The sequence below is a fragment of the Rhinopithecus bieti genome, unplaced genomic scaffold (genome assembly GCF_001698545.2).
Source record: "Rhinopithecus bieti isolate Rb0 unplaced genomic scaffold, ASM169854v2 scaffold_11933, whole genome shotgun sequence".
Taxonomy (NCBI): Eukaryota; Metazoa; Chordata; class Mammalia; order Primates; family Cercopithecidae; genus Rhinopithecus; species Rhinopithecus bieti.
In genome coordinates, this window is record NW_016806995.1 from 917,771 (window position 1) to 938,773 (window position 21,003).

Genomic DNA, 21,003 nt, shown 5'->3' on the forward strand with positions numbered 1-21,003 from the left:
GTGGGCAGCTGCTTCCCAAACACACCCTGCAGTCTGAGGCTCAACCCTTAAGCCAGCACCCTCCAAGACAGAGGCCAGCAACCCCTCAGGATGCTGCTAACATCTCAGGTAGCCCATCGTCTACATGTGTCTTGGGTACAATGCTAGGCTTGCTCTGAGAGGCCCGCTCCAGCCCTCCTCATAGTACCCTCTCTGGATATGAGCTAGTTTTTCCTGTATCCCCCCTTTTTTTTTTCAAGACAATCTAGCTGTCGCCCAGGCTGGAGTGCAGTGGCGCGATCTCAGCTCACTGCAACCTTCTCCTGCCTTAGCCTTCAGAGTAGCTGGGACTACAGGTGCCTGCCACCATGCCCGCCTAATTTTTGTGTTTTTAGTAGAGACGAGGTTTCGCCATGTTGGCCAGGCTGGTCTTGAACTCCTGACCTCGAGTCATCCATCTGCCTCAGCCTCCCAAAGTGTTGGGATTATAGGCGTGAGCCACTGTGCCCAGCCTCCTGCATCCTTAAAGTGTGGATTCTGGAGAGAAACAAAGGATCGATTCCAGGTAGGGTGTGAGCCACAGAGAACAGAATAGGACTATTACCTCCTTCACTGTAGACACTCTCCCTCAATTAATGCAACCCCAAACCGTTAGGGCCTCAGCCGAGTCCTGCTGTTACCAGTCCGCTGACCCCGTGCCAAGCCACTCCCCTGGAGCCTGACTGCATAAGGCTGGGTTCTGGCACCCGGTGACAGGTCCATGGATTATTCCAGTGAACATCATCTTGTCCGGCTCCACCCATAGCTCTGCACTGTGGAGACTGTTTGGCTCCAGCATCTGACACATCTGCAGTGTTCAGACAAACCACACGCACGCGCAGCCCCTCTGTATTTCCTGAGGCCTGAACAGTGGTGTTTCAGATTTTCAATTTGCCAACAATTTTTAAATCTGGAGATTTCACAGACACTGGAATTTGTGTCTTCTTTTGAAAAGTGGGGAGCCTGGCCACATGGTATCTAGCCTGGGCAGGGCAGCCAGCCGCTGGGGCTGAGCAGCAGCTGTCGGTTCCTGTGATGCCCACCAGCCCAAGTTCAAATCCTGGTTAGACCTCTTCCGAGCATGTGACCTTGGGTGCGTGACAAATCTGTCTGGTCTCAAAATCTGTACTAGTTTCCTGTGACTGATGGAACAAAGCACCATAAACTCGGGGGCTTAAGCAACAGACATTCATTCTCTCACAATTCTAGAAGCTGTAAGTCTGAAATCAAGGGAGTGACAGGGTTGGTTCTTCTCCAGGCTGTGAAGGAGAATCTGTTCCTAGCCTCTCTCCTGGCTGCGGGTGATGGCTGGAAATCCCTGTGTTCCTTGGGCTGAAAGTTCCTCACTCCAGTCTCTGCCTTTGTCTTCACATGGCCGAGTCCTCTCTTCCTGTAAGGACACCAGTCACATCATTAGGGGCCCACCCTACTCCTATATGACCTCATCTGAACTAGTTACATATGCAACAACCCTATTTCCAAACAAGGTCACATGCTGAGGTAGTGGGGGTTAGGATGCATCTTGTTTGGGACAGAATTCAACCCATACACCATCCTGAGGATGGGATTAATAGTATGATCTCAGAGCTATTGAGAGGATTTGGTGACATAATCCAAGAAAAGTGGCTGGCACCTGAGTAAATGTTAATTATGACTATTATTATTTCTACTACACTTTTGAGATAAGACATAAGCCAGGAAATGGCAAACATGTTTAGCTTCCCAGGCCCATACCCACGGACTGCTGAAAGCACATGAAGACACAGTGCAGGAATCAATTAGTAATGTCTGCGAGGAGGAGGGCGCGATGACACAGAGGCCAAATCTTTCCCGTCCTTGAAGAAGCATTTCTCCTTTTCACCCCCTCACCCTATGAGATCATTTAGGATCTGGTCAGCTCTGATGAGACAGGCCAGGATCCCGTGGGTAGGAGGAGCTGTGGACACAGCAGTTCCCAGACAAAGAGGCCACAGAAGGCCAAGCAGTGACCAAGGCCAGTGACAAGGGCAATGTGGACTAGTGGTCAAGGGCACAGGCCTTGACCTTGGACCTGGATTTGAGCTCTGATCACCACGCCCACCCTCAGTGACTTAAGGGTAGGCAGCATTTCACTTCTTGGAGATTCATTTTCCGTAGCTGTAAAGTAGTGGATAATAGTTCCTACCTCCCATGAGGATTAAACGAGGTCACATCTGTTAAGCACCTGGCAAATTATAGGTGCCCAATAAATGCAGTCTCCCCTTTCTTCCTTAGCCCTGGGGCCAGGCGGGATGGAGTATCGGGTCAGAAGGTAACTCTCATTGCTGTTCTAAAACAATTCCGTTGGCTCCGATATTAGTTTCCCGTGGCTGCTGCAATACATCACAAGCCGGGTGGCTTAAAATAGCGGAAATGTATTCTCATCCCACCGTTCTGGGGCCAGAAGTCCGAAATCACAGTGTCCACAGGCAGCATTCCCTCTGGAGGCTCTGGGGAGAAGCGTGCCCCGCCTCTCCTGGCTTCTGGTGGCCCCCTTGTGCTTGGCTATGGTTGTATCACTCCCATCTCTGCCTCTGCCCCCATAAGGCCTTCCCTCTAGGGCTTCCTGTTTCTCCTTCTCTTAGAAGGACTTGTCCTTGAATGAGGGCGCACCCTGACCCAGGATGATCTCATCCTGTGATCCTTACCTTCATTACATCTACAAAGACCTATTTCCAAATAAGGTCCCATGCACAGGTTCTGTGGGTGAGGACCTGGACAGATTGTTCAGGGGGACACCATTCTACCCACCACGGCTGCTTCCAGAGCGAGTGTGGCAGGAGGTGATTCTTCATGCCATGGGCCACCATACGCTCACAGATCCTAAATGATCTCATAGGGTGAGGGGGTGAAAAGGAGAAATGCTTATTCAAGGACGGGAAAGATTGGCCCCCATGTCATCCCGCCCTCCTCCTCGCAGACATTACTAATTGATTCCTGCACTGTGTCTTCATGTGTTTTCAGCAGTCCGTGGGTATGGGCCTGGGAAGCTAAACATGTTTGCCATTTCCTGGCTTATGTCTTGTCTCAAAAGTGTAGTAGAAATAATAAGAGTCATAATTAACATTTACTCAGGTGCCAGCCATTTTTCTTGGATTATGTCACCAAATCCTCTCAATAGCTCTGAGATCATACTAGGGGACCCTAGCGCTTCTCAAACTCTGTTCCAGCTAATTATTCTTAGGCACTTGCAAGTTCTGTCAGCATATTACAATTATATTTCCATTTAAATAATTTTAAAAACCCACTTATTTTTCCAGGTTATAGACACCCCTTCTCTTTGTAGTGACAACTTATAAGTAAAAGCCAGAATGTCACAGAATAAAGCTTTAGTTTTAGGTGGGTGTGCCTCACACTGGAGGCTGGCAATGTGTGTTCTGGGGAGGCAGGTGGTTACAGTGCTTTTTCTTTTAGTTGCATGAATGCTCCTTGTGAGGACGCCTGCGTGCATGAATTCCTCTTGTGTGTTGAGACATCTGACTTGTTCTTTCTTGACTGGATCCTGACAAGCCAAGTTTGTGCTCTGATCCTCAGGGGCTTCCCAGGCCAGGGGAGCAGCGAGAAGCCACTGGGACATCAGAGCTGCCGAGGGTCAGGGCAGTAGCACCAAGGTGGGGCAAACACCTGGCAGGTCTGACCCGGGCTCCCGGTGCGGGACTTTCTGCCGAGGAAACCTGGCTGGGGAATGCAGTGAGAAGGGCTGTGTGTGTCCTGTGAGGAGACAGCAAGTGCAATCCTCACTAAGGGAACAATGCCCGGCACACCCAGAAGCAGCTCTAAAATTTCACTCCAGACACTTATCTGGGTTTGTATAACATACATTTATCACTTTTGAAAGTTACTACTAGCTGGGCGTGGTGGCTCATGCCTGTGTAATCCTAGCACTTTGGGAGGCCGAGGTGGGCGGATCACTTGATCCCATGAGTTCAAAACTGGCCTAGGTGACATGGCAAAACCCCATCTAAAAAAAAAAAAAGAATATTACTGTGTAAAACATGGACTACAAAGATATACACCCAACCCATGGTGACAGCTACCTCTGGGAAGTGGGTGAGAGGGACGGGCCCACAGAGGGCGCTCATCTGAAATGGGTTACTTCTTGAAACACAATTGGAAGCAAACAGGACAGACTGTTAACAACCCTGAACTCTGGCTGGGGAGGCAAGGACATGTGCTCTGCGCCCCTCCACATCTTAGCTCCATTGTGGGGGCCTACATGCTCCCTAAGCCCAGACACCAAGCGTGTACGGTTCAGGCACATGGCGGAATGAAATGCAGAATGTGGCCATCGTATGCTGAAGTACAAATTTAATAAAGCGTCTGATCACATCTCAATCCATAAGTTAGCTACAAAAACAAAAAATCCTACAACTTTTTAGAGGCATCAAGAGCCATCAAGGTGTCAGTGAACACCAGTTACAAAAGGAGATTCAGTGTTTCAGATAGTGCAATATTTCTAGCTGCTGAAAAGAATTAAATGAAATTACAAACTACCCCTCCTTGTCAAAAATCCACATGAAGTTGATATTGGTGCTTATAAATCACTCTCTCCCAGTCCCTCACTGGCTCCAACCTTCAGGTAATAAAAATCAGGATGGGATCCATCTTCCCTGTGCAGGTTGACAGTCTGGGGTCCCCGCATGTATGCACAAACCTGCCCAGCGTGTGCGCACACGTTCAGAAGAAATCCTCAAAGGAACCGAGCGTTTGAAGAAAATGGCAAGTCCACAGAATCAGAGGTTACTAACACACCTTAAATAATACTAATACATTCCTGTCTTTAAATTCCTTGCCATGTTTCCATCAAAGTAGAGCACACACTGTTTTTCAGAAGCCCAGGGGCTCTGACCTGGGTGGGACACCAGGATGCAGCTGAAACTCTCTGAAGGACTGTGAAGACGAGTGGCCCCTGCTTTGCTGTCACCGTGACAGCTCTTGTTGGAAAATGTTTTGCGGCTTTGAGGAGAGCAGAGGAGGGACTGGGCCTTCCTGGCTTCGAATCTGGCATCAATCTTGGTGGTGCAGGTGCAGGAGCATGAGGTGGGAGAGGGTGGGTGGCTGTCAACACGGACCACAAACAGGGCCTCTGCCTCAGTTCCCTGGAGCTAAAGTTCTTACAACAAAAGTAAATAATGAGGGCAGAGGAACACAATGGGTTGGAAGAGAAATGAAGTTAAAAAAACAAACAAACAAACCCAGAGGGTGTGAGCCTTTGTCAGTGCAACGGGCTTCTGGGTTCCCTGTGCTGAGGAAGGATGGGCAGCAAGACCAAGTTTCTTGGGATTTTGCAGTCTCTGGAGTGAAGCCACCGCCCAGACAGGATGGGTACCTTAGGTTCATGTTTGTTCTTCATTAGATAACCAGCGAGGCAAACAAGCAGGGTCAAAGGCAGCTGTCCTCCGTGGGACAAGCAGGCTATGCGTAACAGCCAGCACATTCTGGATACCGGGCTGCTGCTAAGGACCAATGTTTTTCTTCTCCCTAACCAGAATGCCAATGTGAATGCATAGGACGGGAACAGGTCCGGCAAGGCTCCCTGGCAGCTCAGCCCGCTGAGGACGCAGGAAGTGGGAGGGTCGTGCTGTGGAGTGCGTGGCTTCAAGGCAGGAACAGCGCCTTGGACTCACGGTGCTCCATAGCGTCCCTAGCAGGCGCCTGTGCCTCCCTGGGCAGCAGATGGGCCTGGTTGTCTGGGAAGAGGTGCTGTGGACGGCATGGAGGCAGAAACTTTGTTGGGTGCATAGAGGCTTGGCGAGGCCTTACCTGAGTAAGAGATTTCAGAAACGGAAGGAGAGGATCTCACGCGCAGTAGGCTTTGTACACTCAGACCCATGCTGCGAAAACCACTCTAGACTCTTGGAATTCCTGGGACTTGTTCATACACAGCTCACTGAGAGGGCTAAGGAAAGACAGACTCCCAGAAAGATCAAACTAGCTAAAAGAAGCCCCTCTGCCATCACCAGGAAGAATGGACCCGTGTCGGTGGAAATCTGGAGGTTTATTTTCTGCAGCCCTGTGCCTTGGGCATCACCTGGATATGCTGTGTAGTGCTGTTGTGGGCATCTAAAGTTCTTGCGGCCATAAGGGAGTCTCATGGCTATTGAGAGGGTCTAGGGGCCAACATCACCTGGCATGTTGGTCACATTCCCAGGGGCCACACTGCCTCTGGGAACTGAAGGTCCTTGGCAGCCCAGGAGCCCTGGAGGCAGGGCCAGGGCTGGAGCTAGGAGAGTTCAAAGCCCGTGTTCATGCTGATGGCGTAGCGCAGCTTCTCACGGAGGACGCTCTTCTTGCTGTAGTTGGGCAGCTTGAGCAGGTTGAAGCAGGTGGAGGAGGTGGGCAGGCGGCCGCCTGGCTCCCGCTTGCGGATGGTGAAGAAGCCCCGGAGGACGCTACCCAGGGTGTCCCCGGTGTCCTGATGGCACACATCATGGCCTTGGATTGGGAAGGGCCTAGTTTGGGAGCCCAGGCAGATGCCAAGGCCGGGGAGCCCAGGGAGGGGGTCTGGCCAGTCCCTGGATGCTGGGCAGAGTACGGGGCACTGCCCTGGCACCACTACCCGAGGTCAAGCCCCAGACTCAGGACGACTGGCTTCCAGAGAAGCAACCCCTGCTACCTGGGGCCTGCACAGAGAGTTCCTGCATTAAGTAAGCTTTTGGAAATGGGGCCTTCCAGTTCACAGCTCATTATCGGTTAACCAATTGTCAAAGAGTAGAATGCTGTGAAAACTCTGTTAGGTGCCCAAACATTTCTGAATGCACTTCCTCTCTCCTCACCGGTGCTGTGGCCAGTGGCAGACCATGACTTGGGCCAACTTTCCCTTCAGCATGGAGGCCAAGGACTGTGTAGCTCCCTGTACAAGGTGGCATCAGGGGCTCAAACTGCATCATGAGAGGCAGCTTCACCCAGAGGCGGCCACTGGGTTTTTATGGGGAGTAGGACTGTCATTTGAGCACCCAGAGTGGGCCAGGCTCGGGACACACAGAGCTCGGTAACCCTGATGGCATTCCTTCTCCTTTGGCCAGTGAGGAAATGAAGCAGCGTGCCTAGACGTGCAGAGTCTGCTGGGGTGGGAGTGGCATTCGAGCTTGCGCCTGTCCGCCTCCTGAGCCCACTCACCTTCTCCCATGCTGCCTCAGATCAGGAGCCCTGGTGAGGCCAGACGCCACTAAAAACAGCATGTACCCACCCCCACTCCAGGTACTCTTCCCTGAGGAAGGAAAGAGAAAGAGGCTGCCGAGAGAGGGCTGAGTCCGTGGGTAGTCTCTCTGGGGCTGGCTGGTTCTCCTGCCGTGAGAACTGTGGGGCCCTCCTCACTTGGCTCTTAGGGGTCCAGCTGCCTGCCTTGCTGAGATGTGGACTAGGTAAGGGCCCCACATGGTGGGCACAGCAGACAACCACCAAGAGGGAAGTCAAGGAACACTGCCCAAGGCCAGCTCTTCCCCACCCACCCCGTGGGGGGTACCTGATCATCTGACACCTCCACACAGCGGATGGAGAAGGGAGGCTTGAGGTAGGCGAATCCCAGGAGTGGGGGCCTGGAGCAGCTGGTCACGAACTGCAACACAAAGCAGGGTTAGTGGGGACGGGGCAGGCTCCTGCTCTTCCAGGACGGGCCCTTGCAGCTGTGCAGCATGCATTTGCTCTGTCTGTTACCGTGCTGTAACTGCTGTCTAGCCAGCCGTATGGGGTGGCGGGGTGGATCTGGCCCAAAAACTGGCACACGCCATACATCTCTCTCAAGCGTGCTGCTCTCGGGGACTAAGACACATGAAACCCATACCCAACAGATGCGACTGGCCACTTCTGAGAGCATATGTGACTGCAGAGTAGGAAGAGCACAAATGCCCAGCCAGGGCACTGGTGAGGTGTCCCCAGGAGGCAGGTCTCCTGTGGGATTGTTAGAGGAACAGAGAAGCGGCTGACACCCTCCCACAGAGAGATCATGTGACGAGAGCATGGGAGACGGTGAGGGTGAGGTGGAGGCTGGTGACACCCACTGCGCGTGGCATGAACAGAAGGAGCCAGGGAGACTCCCACTTGCTGGCCTTGCACTTGGCATCCTGTCGGCCCCTTAGTCATGCAGAGGAGATTGCACAGGTGCAGTCACCTGAGCCCTAGGCCTACTGATTTTCAGAGTGGTCTATGTGCTGGGGCCCAGGGGACCCTTTGCAAGAGACTAATAACCTCGCAGCACACTGACAAAAATGAGGCCCCAGAGCAGGCCGAGGTGCTGGCAGCCCAAGTGGGGCCTGTGGGCAGCCAGCCACACTTCCCTGCTACCCCCTGGGAACTCCCAGCATTCTGCAAGTGGCAGCCCCTGCGTTATTCCCCTAAATGTGCTAGCTCATGCCTGGAGAGAGGCATCTGACCAGCCTGGAAATCTAAGTGATAAACTTGCACAGAAAAGTGTCCCAAGAAACCATTCACTTTAACTCAACCGTAGCCAAGAATGTTCTCCCTTCTCTAGGGGATACAGGGGCTTGTCACTTACATCATCAAGCTGTCCTCCAAAACTCAGGGGCAAGTTGAGGGTTTGGGTCTTGTTATAAATGGTTGTGAGATTCCCGAGACCATCCAAAGACAGTTTATGTGTGTCAGGCATCAAAAGAAGTTTTAAAAAGAGTATTAACAAGATCTATTCCTATTCCAATATGTTTTATTTATAAAAAACCATAGCAGCATCAATGCAGGAAGCATTTTTGTGCTTCCACACTGCGCCGAGCATTCCCTGAATGCAACCTCATCCAATCACTCTACGGATGCTGTGTGTCGGGGCTGTGGTTAGTCCTGTTGTAAGAATGAGGGGACAGACACAGAAGTATCTGTACATCCCAATTTAGGCCGGCTCAGGTCTGCCCGCTACAAATTCAGGTGGGTCAAAGGAGGGAGGGAAGCTTCCCCGCTCCTGGGAGAGGGGAGGAACGGAGGACACAGGAAACCCCTGGATGATCTGCTTGCTTTACATTTAACAGAAGCGTGGTCGTGGTCACATCCACTCCTGGGCAGGGGTTACATTTATTCTGCTTGGCTCTGGAGCCTGTCTGCAGTTGCACAAAAAGGCAGGCACATGGTAAGGAACTGTAGGTTTGGTGACAGGTTATCCAAAGACACAAACACACCTGTTTTGTGGGGCGGCACCTGCACAGTGATGAGACACTGGGTTGCTCTCTGTAGGAGGGGCCAGGGTGAGCCGTTTTATAGCTCGGCAGAAACTGCTTTGCCCATGAGGCCCTTCTGGGAAAACGGAACTGATTCTCCCAGAATCAACTTCTGGAATTCTGTCTGCCTGCCTGCCCTAAATCCCTGGGGACCTGTGGGGATGTGGGGCATCTGTGTTATCTGCTGGACTGAATGAAGGCCTCCTCAACAGGAATAAACTCTCCTCAGAATGACCACCCAGGAGAGAGGAAACCAGCTGTCATTTTAATTGCCAGTGACACTGTCCAGGTTGCCTCAACAGATGAGGCCACATGAGATTGTTCAAGCCCAAACCTCCAAAAGAAAACATTTCAAGGCATTAAATTTACCCCCAGAACATGGCAAGATGTTCACTGATATTCTGTCAAGGAGGAAGGCTGGTGGGGAAATGATAGGATCCCATTTTTAGAGAAATATACACACATATAACACATACACAGAGAAGTGTGCGTGCCATCCAGCATGCTAGAAAATACTTACATGCTGCCGATGTAACAAAAAACAATGCAGTGGCATTAGGGGAGTATTTTGAACATTTATAACTTTTACAGACACCATTACAGGGAACCAGTTAACGTCAGCCACTTTATTTGCAAAAATACATCTTGATACCAGCCTAAGCAATTGTGTGTGTTTTATTGGGACACTGTGGGTGTATATATGTGTCTTAACGCTACTGAGAAAATAGAGAGATAGTCCCCAGTGAGTAGGAGTGTAGAGAGTTGACAATTCTATACTAGAGGAGCAGCAATTGTTTAAAATTTTGCTTATCTGTATTTTCCTAAGGTAAGGTTCCAAGCAGAGGGTCGTTTACTTCTATAATGAAAGAAATAAACAAAAGAGATGTTATCAAGGCCAGCACGGGCAAAGGGGAGGGCAGAGCGCCGAGCACAGCAAGTACGCCCACCTGTGCAGGGGGCCTGAGGCTCGGCCGTGCCCCTCAAGCCCCTCTCTGGTTACTGCTTGGCTTACCGGGAGGCCTGCCTGTGGGATAGGATGTGCTAACCATCTGAGGTCCTCCTGATAATTTCATTTTCTCCAGCGTAAATTATTACATCAACTGGCTTGGCCTTCCAGGTTTATGAGAATACATGCATGCATGCATAGGCAATTCATAAAATACCTTCAGAAACATAGCTCTCTCATCCGGCGTGAAGTCTGAGGCCAGAATATCCCAGAGCCAGATGATGACTCTGTGACTTCCGTGGAAACCACCGTAGTAGACTGTGTGCTTCCTGAAACCAATACAGACCTGGGCTCAGCAACGTGCTAGGGTGGGCACTTACGGACAGGCAGGCAGGTCATGCAGACAGCTGGCACGGTCCACTCTGGCAGGCGTGGGGAACACTACTAACTTCTCTTAAAGCCAGAAGTTCATGCCTCAATAACTCCATCTCCCTGGGAAGCTAAAAGGGTGGGGAATTTGAGAGCTGGCCCTGCTGTTCCTAAGCAGAGGCCAACCCCAGATCCTCTGACCCCATCTCCTAGAGCTTCAGAGAATCCCCAGTCCTCAGGCCTGCTTCCACTTAATCTCTAGGTAAACAAAGGGTCAAGCTTTTAATCCAAAACAGTTCAGCCAGTCCAGGGAGGAGGAGGAGGAGATCTGGAGACAGGCTCCTGAAACAGCCTTCTAAAAGGAACCCAGTGAGGGAGCAGCTGGCTTTCTGGGAGGCCTAGGAATTTCACCCTCCCCCTACCCGCCTCTTACTTTAAATCTTCCAGATCAATCTCAGCATTGTCGCCAGAGATGAGACGCTGCAGTTCAGGAGCTGAGAACATTCGGATCCACTCGGGTTTGATAATAGAACGGAATCCGCTAATGAGGGCAGCTGTCTGGTTTTTTATTTGAGTGTGCATTCGAAAATGTGCCATCAGATGGATATAGCTAATTCTGTTGCCAACAAGGAAGAGAAAACAATGACAATTAACAGGACGGGGCAGGCTGTCACCAATGGGCTGAAAGATGAGTCTAGTCTTTTCTGAACCATTTTACAAAAAACACAAATAGTACCAGAGTGTTTCATCAGAACAATGACAATGGCAACAATGATGACAGCACTCATGAACTGCACACCATGCGCCACTGTGAACGCATCAAGCCTTCGAGGGCACTGCATCATTCACTCTGCCCCAAAACCCACAGGTCACACCTCAAGTCCCCACTGTGTCGGGAATCACAAGGAGACATTCCCCAGGTAAGAAGAGGGCCCTTCTTAGAACAAAGGGTGCTTTTGGTACTTTCATTTAATCTCATTCTTCTGGACATAAATCAAGTAAGATACCATTCAGTCCTCTAATAAAGTTTTAAAATAAAAAATTGTTTCATGTCATAACTTGAATCAAAACCTTGCTAATCTGGACCAACAGTCTAATGCTACAGCAAGGCGAAACTGTAGATGCTTTAAACATACAGCTGGGCCAGGAGTGGACTCAACCGGGAAGTCAGAGCAACTTACAATGGTTCCAAGCAGAGGGTCTCTGGGTCTGCTTTGGTGAACACAGTGCCCTCAACTACAACTGCATAGAGCACAGAATCCTCTCAACAGGTTACATACATTCCAACAGGCTTGCTAGCATTGTTAATTTCTTTTTTCTTTTTATTTATTTATTTTTTGAGATGGAGTCTCATTCTGTCACCCAAGCTGGAGTGCAGTGGTGCCATCTCGGCTCACTGCAACCTCCGCCTCCTGGGTTCAAGCGATTCTCCTGCCTCAGCCTCCCAAGTAGCTGGGACTACAGGCACCCACCACCACAGCCGGTTAATTTTTTTGTATTTCTAGTAGAGATGGGATTCACCATGTTGGACCAGACTGGTTTCGAACTCCTGACCTTAGGTGATCTGCCCGCCTCGGCTTCCCAATGTGCTGGGATTATAGGCATAAGCCAACATGCCTGGACTTTTCTTTTCTTTTCTTTTTTTGTTATGAGACAGAGTTTCATTCTTGTCGCTCAGGCTGGAGTGCAATGGCACGATCTCGGCTCACTGCAACCTCTGCCTCCTGGGTTCAAGTGATTTTCCTGCCTCAGTCTCCTGAGCTGACATTACAGTGCCCGCCACCATGCCCAGCTAATTTTTGTATTTTTAGTGGAGACGGAGTTTCACCATGTTGGCCAGGCTGGTCTCCAACTCCTGACCTCAGGTGATCCACCTGCCTGGGCCTCCCAAAGTGCTGGGATTACAGGTGTGAGCCACTGCACCCAGCCTTGCATCACTGATTTCCTAGCAAAGAACTTGAGCCCGGCCCAGGTACGACTCTCACCAATTCCAAATTTGTACAGTCCAAATAAATGTTTTACAATGCTAAAGCTTTAGTGATCTTGAAAATATCCCTATTAAAATTTTTTCCAGCAGCAAACCTGTACATTAATCCATTCAAATATGATTTTCCTATCATTGCTCCTCCTTCCAGGTATTCTGTGAGGCAGGTGGCGAGTGCTGCTCCACTTTACTGAGAAAGGGGGAGGAGAAGAAAGGGGGTGAGAAGGAAGGAAGGAGAGAAGGAGGTAGGAGAGACGAGAGGATGGGAAACATCCAACACTCATAAAGTGCAAGATCAAGTATCACCCCTAAAGAGGGAGAAACTGGCACTGCCAGGCCTTTTGAATTGGTATGCAGAACTAAGTATCCTTGCCCTGACCGGAGGCTTTATGCTATAAATCTGTGAAACAAGTTTCCACACAGGAGGTTTCCCGGCAGGACAGGACTTTCCCTCCAGCACAGCCTGCCCCCACCTACCTCCTCTGGGCGCTCTACCTAGCAGCCAGTGTCTATGTGGGAAGAGTGAGTGACTGCCTACCGTCATCCCCAAGCTGCAACACTTGGCAACGCGTGGCCTCTTGGGGGGTTGGCAGGATCCGTGTGACATGTCACCCATCTGAGGATGGTAATCATCACTGCTGTCATTTAAGCCCTCCTCTGAGCCTGACACCCAGGAAGGTATTTTATATACATTGCCCTATGAGCACCCCCCTAAAGGAATGGCTACAGGTTACACGGCAGGCAGGGGCAGGACTCACCCCTGCTCTCTCTGGCCCTGGCTGGGCTCTCTCTACTCTCCCAGGCAGTCCCTCCCAACCTGTACTTTGTTCCTTCTAAGTTTTCAAACTAATACCCTGTGGTCAAGGAGCAAGGTCGGTGTATTTCAATCATTATGAAAACAGGGTCTGTTCTCCTGACGCTTCTGACAGTCTAAATAAAAAACTCCCAAGCTTGCAGACTGACCGAACCACCTGATCCGAGAGGAACACGACGCTTGGGAACACTGGACTGTGACGTGCATCTGATTCAAATGACTCACCAGGTGGGACTGAGCCCTCACTTGTCACTAAAGAGACTGATGCTCCAATTAATAGTTCAAAAGCTCACCTGAGCCTGGCGGTGGGAGACTGATAAATTGACAAAGGGGCCAATGTCTGCTTCTCATGCCAGGCTCTGCTGTTTAAATTAGGTGACAATAGGTCTCCGGGTGGAGACCGTGCACTGAGAGTTTTTTGCTTCTAGGGACCAAAAAGGATGACATTTATGATAGATTCTGCAGAGCCCTTTATCTGTGACGATAGTTGCTGGGCCTCAGAGTCTCTCCAATTCCCATGTCTAAGGACCTCCGTCTGCGGCATTTGAATTCACCACTGTGTCTTCTCAAGAACACTGTTTTATACAACTGCCACGTGCTATCATCCAAAATGATCTGCCCCTCCTCGCCAAGGTGTCTTTCTACCTCTGTGCTCTCTGGGTTCAGGACAGCGTGCTGAATGGCTCAGAATCCATCTGTCTGCATCTAGGGCCGTTATTAAACTCCTAAGAACACTGTGGTCTGGGTGCCTCTGACCTTAGAAGTGCTACTGCGAAAAATAAATGGTCAATTCTTATTTTGCAAATCAATATATATATTTTTTTGAGACAGAGTCTCACTCTGTCGCCCAGGCTGGAATGCACTAGTGCGATCTTGGCTCACTGCAATCTCCACCTCCCAAGTTCAAGCGATTCTCCTGCCTCAACCTCCTGAGTTGCTGGGATTACAGGCATGCGCCACCACACCCAGCTAATTTCTGTATTTTTAGTAGAGACAGAGTTTCACCATGTTGATCAGGCTGGTCTCGAACTCTTGACCTCATAATCTGCCCACGTCAGCCTACCAAAGTGCTAGGATTATAGGCGTGAGCCACTGTACCCAGCCGCAAATTGAATTTAATATAATTCTGGCCTATGAACTGTAACCGGTAAATTCCATTATATTTATGGCCTCTTTCTACTTCAATCTATCTTAATAAATTCTCAACATAAGCCCAGAGAGCCAGAATGAAGTCTTTTCAAGTGGCGACCTTAAAAATCTAATTGCTATACTCACTTATTTTCATTTGTAACAGGAATGGTCTTCCCTCCAGGAATCAGTTCATGGCAAACAAGCTGGGGGAGAAGATGGGAGTAATTACTAGGGAGGACTCTAATGGGGAAAAAAAGCTTCCCGGAGATGAGAGGGCCCGGTGCAAACATCCATGATAATGATGGAATTAAGATGGCACATGCTTGGGAACTATCCTTTCTCATAAAAAGTCAAGGCTGAAATATCAACAAGCAGACCCTGCATGATCGATATGAAAGGTTTTTTTTCTCACCCAATCCTTGTTCAAACATTTGTATTAAGACTTCGGGATGCCATGGAGGGGAATGTGTTGGCATTTCAGAGCAGAGCAGGATGGTTAAATAAACACTGGTACATCCATACCCTGGAATACTGTGCAGGTACTAAACAATATGATGAAAATGTGCATTTACTAAAAAGGTGAAAAAAGGCCACTGATGTAACAACATGCACAGAATGGCATCATTTCTGGAAAGGGACAGACTCTGGAAAGAGTCTCAAAGGACGCAGGTAACACACTACCACGGGCAGGCTGTGGGCACTGGCATTACAGGCAGCTTGCATTTTCATCTTTTGCTCATATTAGAGCTAAATTTTTTTGTTAGAAGTTTCATTATCTTTAACGTTGGGAGAGAAAATTATGTTAGGAGGAAGCCTCAACATCTGATTATAGATTTATTTTAAACTCTAAAATCAACTGCTTCTTTCAACTTCAGGAACACTTCTGAGCATCACCTTAAAATCAAACGACATATCATTTGAAACCAATCTTAATAGCAATTCTGTGAAGATTCTAGAACCCTACAGATCCAGAAAGGAACAAGTGATCCCAGTCCCACTGCTGTCAGCATCTCGGGTGGCACAGTGGGCTTTAAAGCTGAAAGGGCCCTTAAGAATCCGCCAGCCTGAGGTTTCCCGATTCCAGGAATACCCTGCCGTGAACTATTCTGTAGAGAACGATCCTGTGAGACGCATTCTTTCCTTCCTTCAAAGAAGAGTTCTGGGTCCGAGGAGTTAGCGAAGCTTGAGGTTAACTCAGCTCCACTTTGGTTTCCTCCTCACAGGCTGCTCTGAGCCTTCACATGCCACATGTCAGCCTCCCCAGGGGCCTTTCAGGAGGACAGGCCACGCAGGGCTCCCAGCGGTGCTTACAGACTGGGCCCATCCAGGACTCCCATCTGGCAAATGGATATGGAAAGTGTGGCTCAGGGATACTGGGGGTTCTCTCTGAGGTGCCCAAGCACGAGTCTAAGAATTCAGCTCTGCATTAAGAAGCTCATGGCGCCGTTTCTGTCGAGCGGCCCTTGGACATGCACTCCCAGAGCCTCATGCAGGGACCTCCATCAGGACACAGTCAGAGGGGGTGGAGGCCGCTACAGAGAAAAGCCAGAAGGAAACGTGGGCGGAGACGTGCTGCGGCCCTGAGTCCAGGGTCTCTGCTCCCTGCTCTGCTCTGCATGCCAAGCCATGAACATGCACAGGCTTCTGCTTGAGGCACTTCTCGGGTGGCATCTTCCCCTTCTCTAAGACATAATCCTCCATTTGTAACAGCTAATCCTCACCATGGTAACGAAAAGCCATGTTACAAATGGGGAATTACCCTAAAATGCGATATAAGAAAGCAGGGTCTCCTCGGGAAGCTTCAAAGGCCAGGTCAACTGGAAGGAAAGGAGGGGGCCCTCTCTCCTGGCAAGATGGGAGGAGGATGGGCGAGGGGTGGGGAGGACGAGGGACCAGACAGAGCCTCAGTTTGGGGCTCTTTCTGAGGAAAACACAAACAACACGGCAGGTCTCAGGAACCCGTGGGGGCAGTGGAAAAGGAGCTCAGCCAGAGGGCGGACCTACCTGACCCATGACGTCCTCGTCGTAAGACAGTGTCAGGCCCAGGTCAGCGATGTCCCCGTCATAGCGCTAACGTAACAGAGAAGGGGAAAGTGTTGGGGCCGTGGAACACTACGTGCTTAGAGGTTTAACCCTCCCCTGAGGTGTTAGTTTGCTGCTGTGAACACCCATGGCTGCTGAACAGCCTGACGCAAAGAAGGTCATTGGTGACTTTGAGGCAGGAGGTTGTGAGGATCAGCCTTGAGTGGGACTGCCCACAGGGGGATGTGGGGGGCCTGCAGCAGCTACAGTGACAGCAAAAAGAGACAGGCCATCTCCTTCTGGGACTCTGCAAAGCTGTGAGTTCACACCAGTGCTTGGCTTAGCTCACCCACCATTCCACGCTCACCTTGATGGAGGTGAGGTTTTTATAGAACTCGGAGTCCAGAGAAGGTAGTTCATCCACTGAGCTATAGAAGACGCTGTGGTGGTGCCCGAGCAGCTGGCTCAGGAAGAAGGATGCGAATGGCACGTCCACCACAATTCCCTGGGAGAGCAGAGAAGCAGAGCTGTCGATCGGCCAGGATTCTGATGCAGTGTTTGGATCGGGGTGGCTCAGGGTGCACACATGGCCCGAGGGTGCCATCGGCATTTCCAGGCCCCTCCTAAGTTTCCAATCTGGAGAGCAGTATCTCCCCATCCTCTACCTAATACAACTGAGTGCCTCCTGGGGACATTACAGCGCAAGTGGTCAGGACACAGGGTTTGGAGCTACAGTGCTCAGGGATTAAATCCTAGCTGGGCTGCTGCCAGGCCAGGGCCCTCAGCTGTCTCACCTGTCCGTGGGGAGCAGCACCAGCGTCTCAGGTAAGAGGATGGAGCGGGCACAATACCAGGCCCCCAAGCTCTCAGAGCAGCCACGGCATGGGCAGGGGCCCGAGGAGCAGAGGAGAAGCTTTCTCCCAAAGGCAGGGTTGGGGAGCTTCCAGGAGGAAAAGCCAGCTAAGCGAGGCATAAAGTAGCCAGCCAGGCACTGGTACGAGGCCCCAGGAGTGCTCCAGGGATGGAGGGCACGTAAGCAATGGAAGCTACGTCCTCGGATGCAAGGTCAGGTCAGGCAGGGCCCATAAGCCTCACTGCAGGCTGGATTCTGTCCAGAGGGCTCTGAGCAGAGACGGGACAGAGCTGCACTTTCATGCGGGGAATGGGCTGGCGAGAGGAAGACAGGAGGCAGAGACACAGCCAGACGGCTGTGGCATGCTGCCAGGGGAAAACGCTGACAGACTGTGCCAGGGTAGCGGCAGGAGGGTGGTGAGAGACATGTGGACTGGAGAGGCTGAGAGGGGACAGTCACTCGGACTTGACGACGCCTGTCAGAGGACCGTGAGGGGTAAATGAGTTAATCCATGCCACTCCTCACGGAGGGCCTAGCAGGTCCCATCTTCTCTCGTCAAATGCACTTACTGTCGGAGGTGAGGGAGGGAAAGGACACAGAGGCGAGGCCTGGGAAATGAGATGACATTCAGAAAAGCCAGGAGGCCATGCTTTCCAGGTGGCTCAGGCTCTTCTGAGTGTCATCACAGCAACGCCTTTAAAGGAAAACACATGCCATGTGCTTGGGTGAGTCCTAATGGGATTTTTAACTTTCTCAGTGGCAATCAACTGAGAAATTGTCTCCATTATGCAGATGAGGAAACAGAGGCACAGAGAATGGGCTCAGGACCCAAATCACTGGAGGGCACGAGGAAGACTGGATGGTGTTTGGGCAGGGGCTCAGATGGGCCACCTGATTCCATCATGGCCGGGGACTGAGGCCTGTGCACACAGGCTGTTTGCAGACAGAGAGAGAACAATGGATTATTCGAGAGTGAAAGGAGTTTGGCCCTGAGACCTCCCTCTCAGCTTGGCCAGCTGCTGGCTCTTTCTGTTTGGAAAGCATCTGGCTTCTCCAGCTTCCTGGGGCATGCGAAGAGTGTTGCCCAGGTGGCTCACTTCCTCCATACTCGGGCCAGAAGCTCAGCAGAGCCTGAGACCCAGGAAAGGTCCCTGCAGCTCCGGAGCCCGCTGCAAAGGCCACACAGACTAGCTGGGCTTGCGCTGCAGCTTTCCTTCCTCCTGAGAAGCAGGACTCTTCCCAGGAACAGGCGGTGACTTCCCACTCAGGGTGGTCCCACCTCGGCTTTCAATGGACAGGGAGCAGGAGCTGTGTGGGCCACGACGTTGCCCTGACCCCATGAGGCCACGGAGTGGAAACCCAGACTCACTTCCTCTTAGTAAGGTGAGGATGACTGCTCCAATCCACCTGGGGTGAGCAGCTGCTGGGCACCGTGGGAGGTCCTCCTCACTTACCATCAACGGCAACCCAGGAACGTGGTTTTTCTTATCTCCACTTTACTGATGAGAGAACGGGGCTTAAAAACTAAAGGAACTCGAAGGCACACGGTCACATGGCTGACTAGGAACAGCTGGTCCTGACCTGTTGCCATGGCTGGGAAACACTTAATCAAACAGCACAAGATTTTTTTTTTTCTGTTTTGAGATGGAGTCTTGCTCGGTCGCCCAGGCTGGAGTGCAGTGGCCGCATCTCCAGCTCACTGCAAGCTCTGCCTCCTGCAGACTTTACCCATTACTCCTGCCTCAGCCTCCCGAGGTAGCTGGGATACAGGCCCCCATCCTCGCCGGCTATTTTTGTATTTTTTCAGTTAGAGACGGGGTTTCACTGTGTTAGCCAGGATGGTCTCGATTTCCTGACATCGTGATCTACCTGTCTCAGCCTCCCAAAGTGCTGGGATTACAGGCTTGAGCCACCGTGCCCGCTCAGCACAAGATTTTTTTTTTTTTTGAGGCAGAGTCTCGCTCTGTCGCCCAGGCTGGAGTGCAGTGGCCGGATCTCGGCTCACTGCAAGCTCCGCCTCCCGGGTTTACGCCATTCTCCTGCCTCAGCCTCCCGAGTAGCTGGGACTACAGGCGCCCGCCACCTCGCCTGGCTAGTTTTTTTGTATTTTTTAGTAGAGACGGGGTTTCACTGTGTTAGCCAGGATGGTCTCGATCTCCTGACCTCGTGATCTGCCCGTCTCGGCCTCCCAAAGTGCTGGGATTACAGGCTTGAGCCACCATGCCCGGCCAGCACAAGATTTTAAAACTATCAAACTCCACAAAATGCTGCCCTCCTACAATGGGGACCCAGCCTCCGTGTGGCCATCTGGCTCTGCACACCACTCCTCACGCCTCAGGAAAGAAGAGGGCTGGCTGAGGACTTGGGCCGGGCTGGGTTCAAATTCCGCCTCTACCCCGGCTTGGGTTCAAATTCCACCTCTACTACTTAACTAGCAACGAGACTCTGGACAAGTGACTCCCCAAAGCTTCAGGTCTCCCATCTTTAAATAGCCAGGACAGCAGCAGCCCTGTCACAGGGCTGTCGATGGGATGAGATGGCAAAGGCAAAGTGCCCAGCACTGGTGTACAACAAACCTTGGTTCCTGCCCCTGTCCTAGCTTGTACCCTCGTGACAGTTTACATGGCCAAGCCTGATCACATATGTGTATATGAAGAAGCCCATGATACCACTAACATTTTATTTTACATTTCTCTGTTTCTTAACGTTCCTACCTCATACACAGCCTTCCCCAGCATCTTCCCCACAAACTCGAAGAGCTGCAGGTAATTCTCGTGGATATAGGATGTGGGTGAGGGGTACAGCCTCTCATCCCCACTGGTTGTCTGCAAGGCAAAAAGACAGGGAGAGGCAGAGGTCAAGTGCCTTGCAAGGAGCAAGTTCACCTCTTCGCTTCTTGAATCTGGCTGCTGTCAACCCTGCTGTCCCTCCCCTTAAATACCTTGAATAGATTGAGTGCCGGGTCAAACACTCTCTTGATGATCTCTTCCAAGAACTCCTTAAAAACACCGTCTTGATCAATCCCTGCTTCGTCCACCCCGAGGTCATTGACAAACTTCACACGGATGACTCCCTTCATGGCGTGCTGGGAGAGCTGCCGCAGCTGCTCATAGCCATCCTGCCAAGAGCAGAATTACAGCCCAATAGGAAGCCCAGAGACTTCTGCACAGTTCGGGGTTCCCTCTCCTCTGTGCGAAGCCCTCCCAGCATCATTACCAAATGTGCAAATTATGACACATGGGTGCATGACAGGAGCCATTCTCACCCGGTTTTGAATGAGCGCTGATTAAAAGGAGAGATTCATTTGGGGATGTGATGGGATTGCTCCTTGGCAAGGAGAGACTGACCTCAAGGGGACAGAGAAGTGAGATGGGGAAATTAGACAAAATGAGTCATGACAAGCTCCTGGCCATCAGACAAAGGATGAAAGAAACCGGGACAAGATGCATTTCTCTCTTTCTCAATGCTAAGAGTACCTTTAGCTCATGGTAAAAAAAAAAAAAAAAAAAAAGGTAAAAAGAAAAAAAATCAAACCTACAGAACACTGTAAAATGAAAAGAATTACCCATCAACCCTCCTCTCCTGCTGCCTTCCCAATCATGAAGAGCCTGCAAGTCATGCTGAGGAATTTAGGGGGCATCCTGAGGGTGATGGGAGCTGCAGAAGGTTTTAGGCAAACAGTAACAG

General features: G+C 50.9%; 1 protein-coding gene across 7 annotated transcripts in view; it reads right to left on the reverse strand.

Annotated features, from left to right (window-relative positions):
- Positions 1-431: 431 nt before the first annotated feature.
- Positions 432-21,003, reverse strand: part of UBE3B (ubiquitin protein ligase E3B) — a 64,997-nt gene continuing 44,425 nt past the window's right edge. For 2 of the 7 annotated variants that reach the window (XM_017879700.1, XM_017879699.1), the window contains exons 20-28: positions 20,258-20,434; positions 20,031-20,141; positions 16,831-16,968; positions 16,446-16,511; positions 14,586-14,644; positions 10,946-11,128; positions 10,361-10,472; positions 7,502-7,594; positions 4,328-6,451 (exon numbers count right to left, since the gene is read on the reverse strand). In XM_017879700.1, the coding sequence (XP_017735189.1) occupies positions 6,260-6,451; positions 7,502-7,594; positions 10,361-10,472; positions 10,946-11,128; positions 14,586-14,644; positions 16,446-16,511; positions 16,831-16,968; positions 20,031-20,141; positions 20,258-20,434 (1,131 nt within the window). In that variant the 3' untranslated portion in view covers positions 4,328-6,259. The other 5 variants (XM_017879701.1, XM_017879703.1, XM_017879702.1 and 2 more) reach the window with 5 other exon arrangements.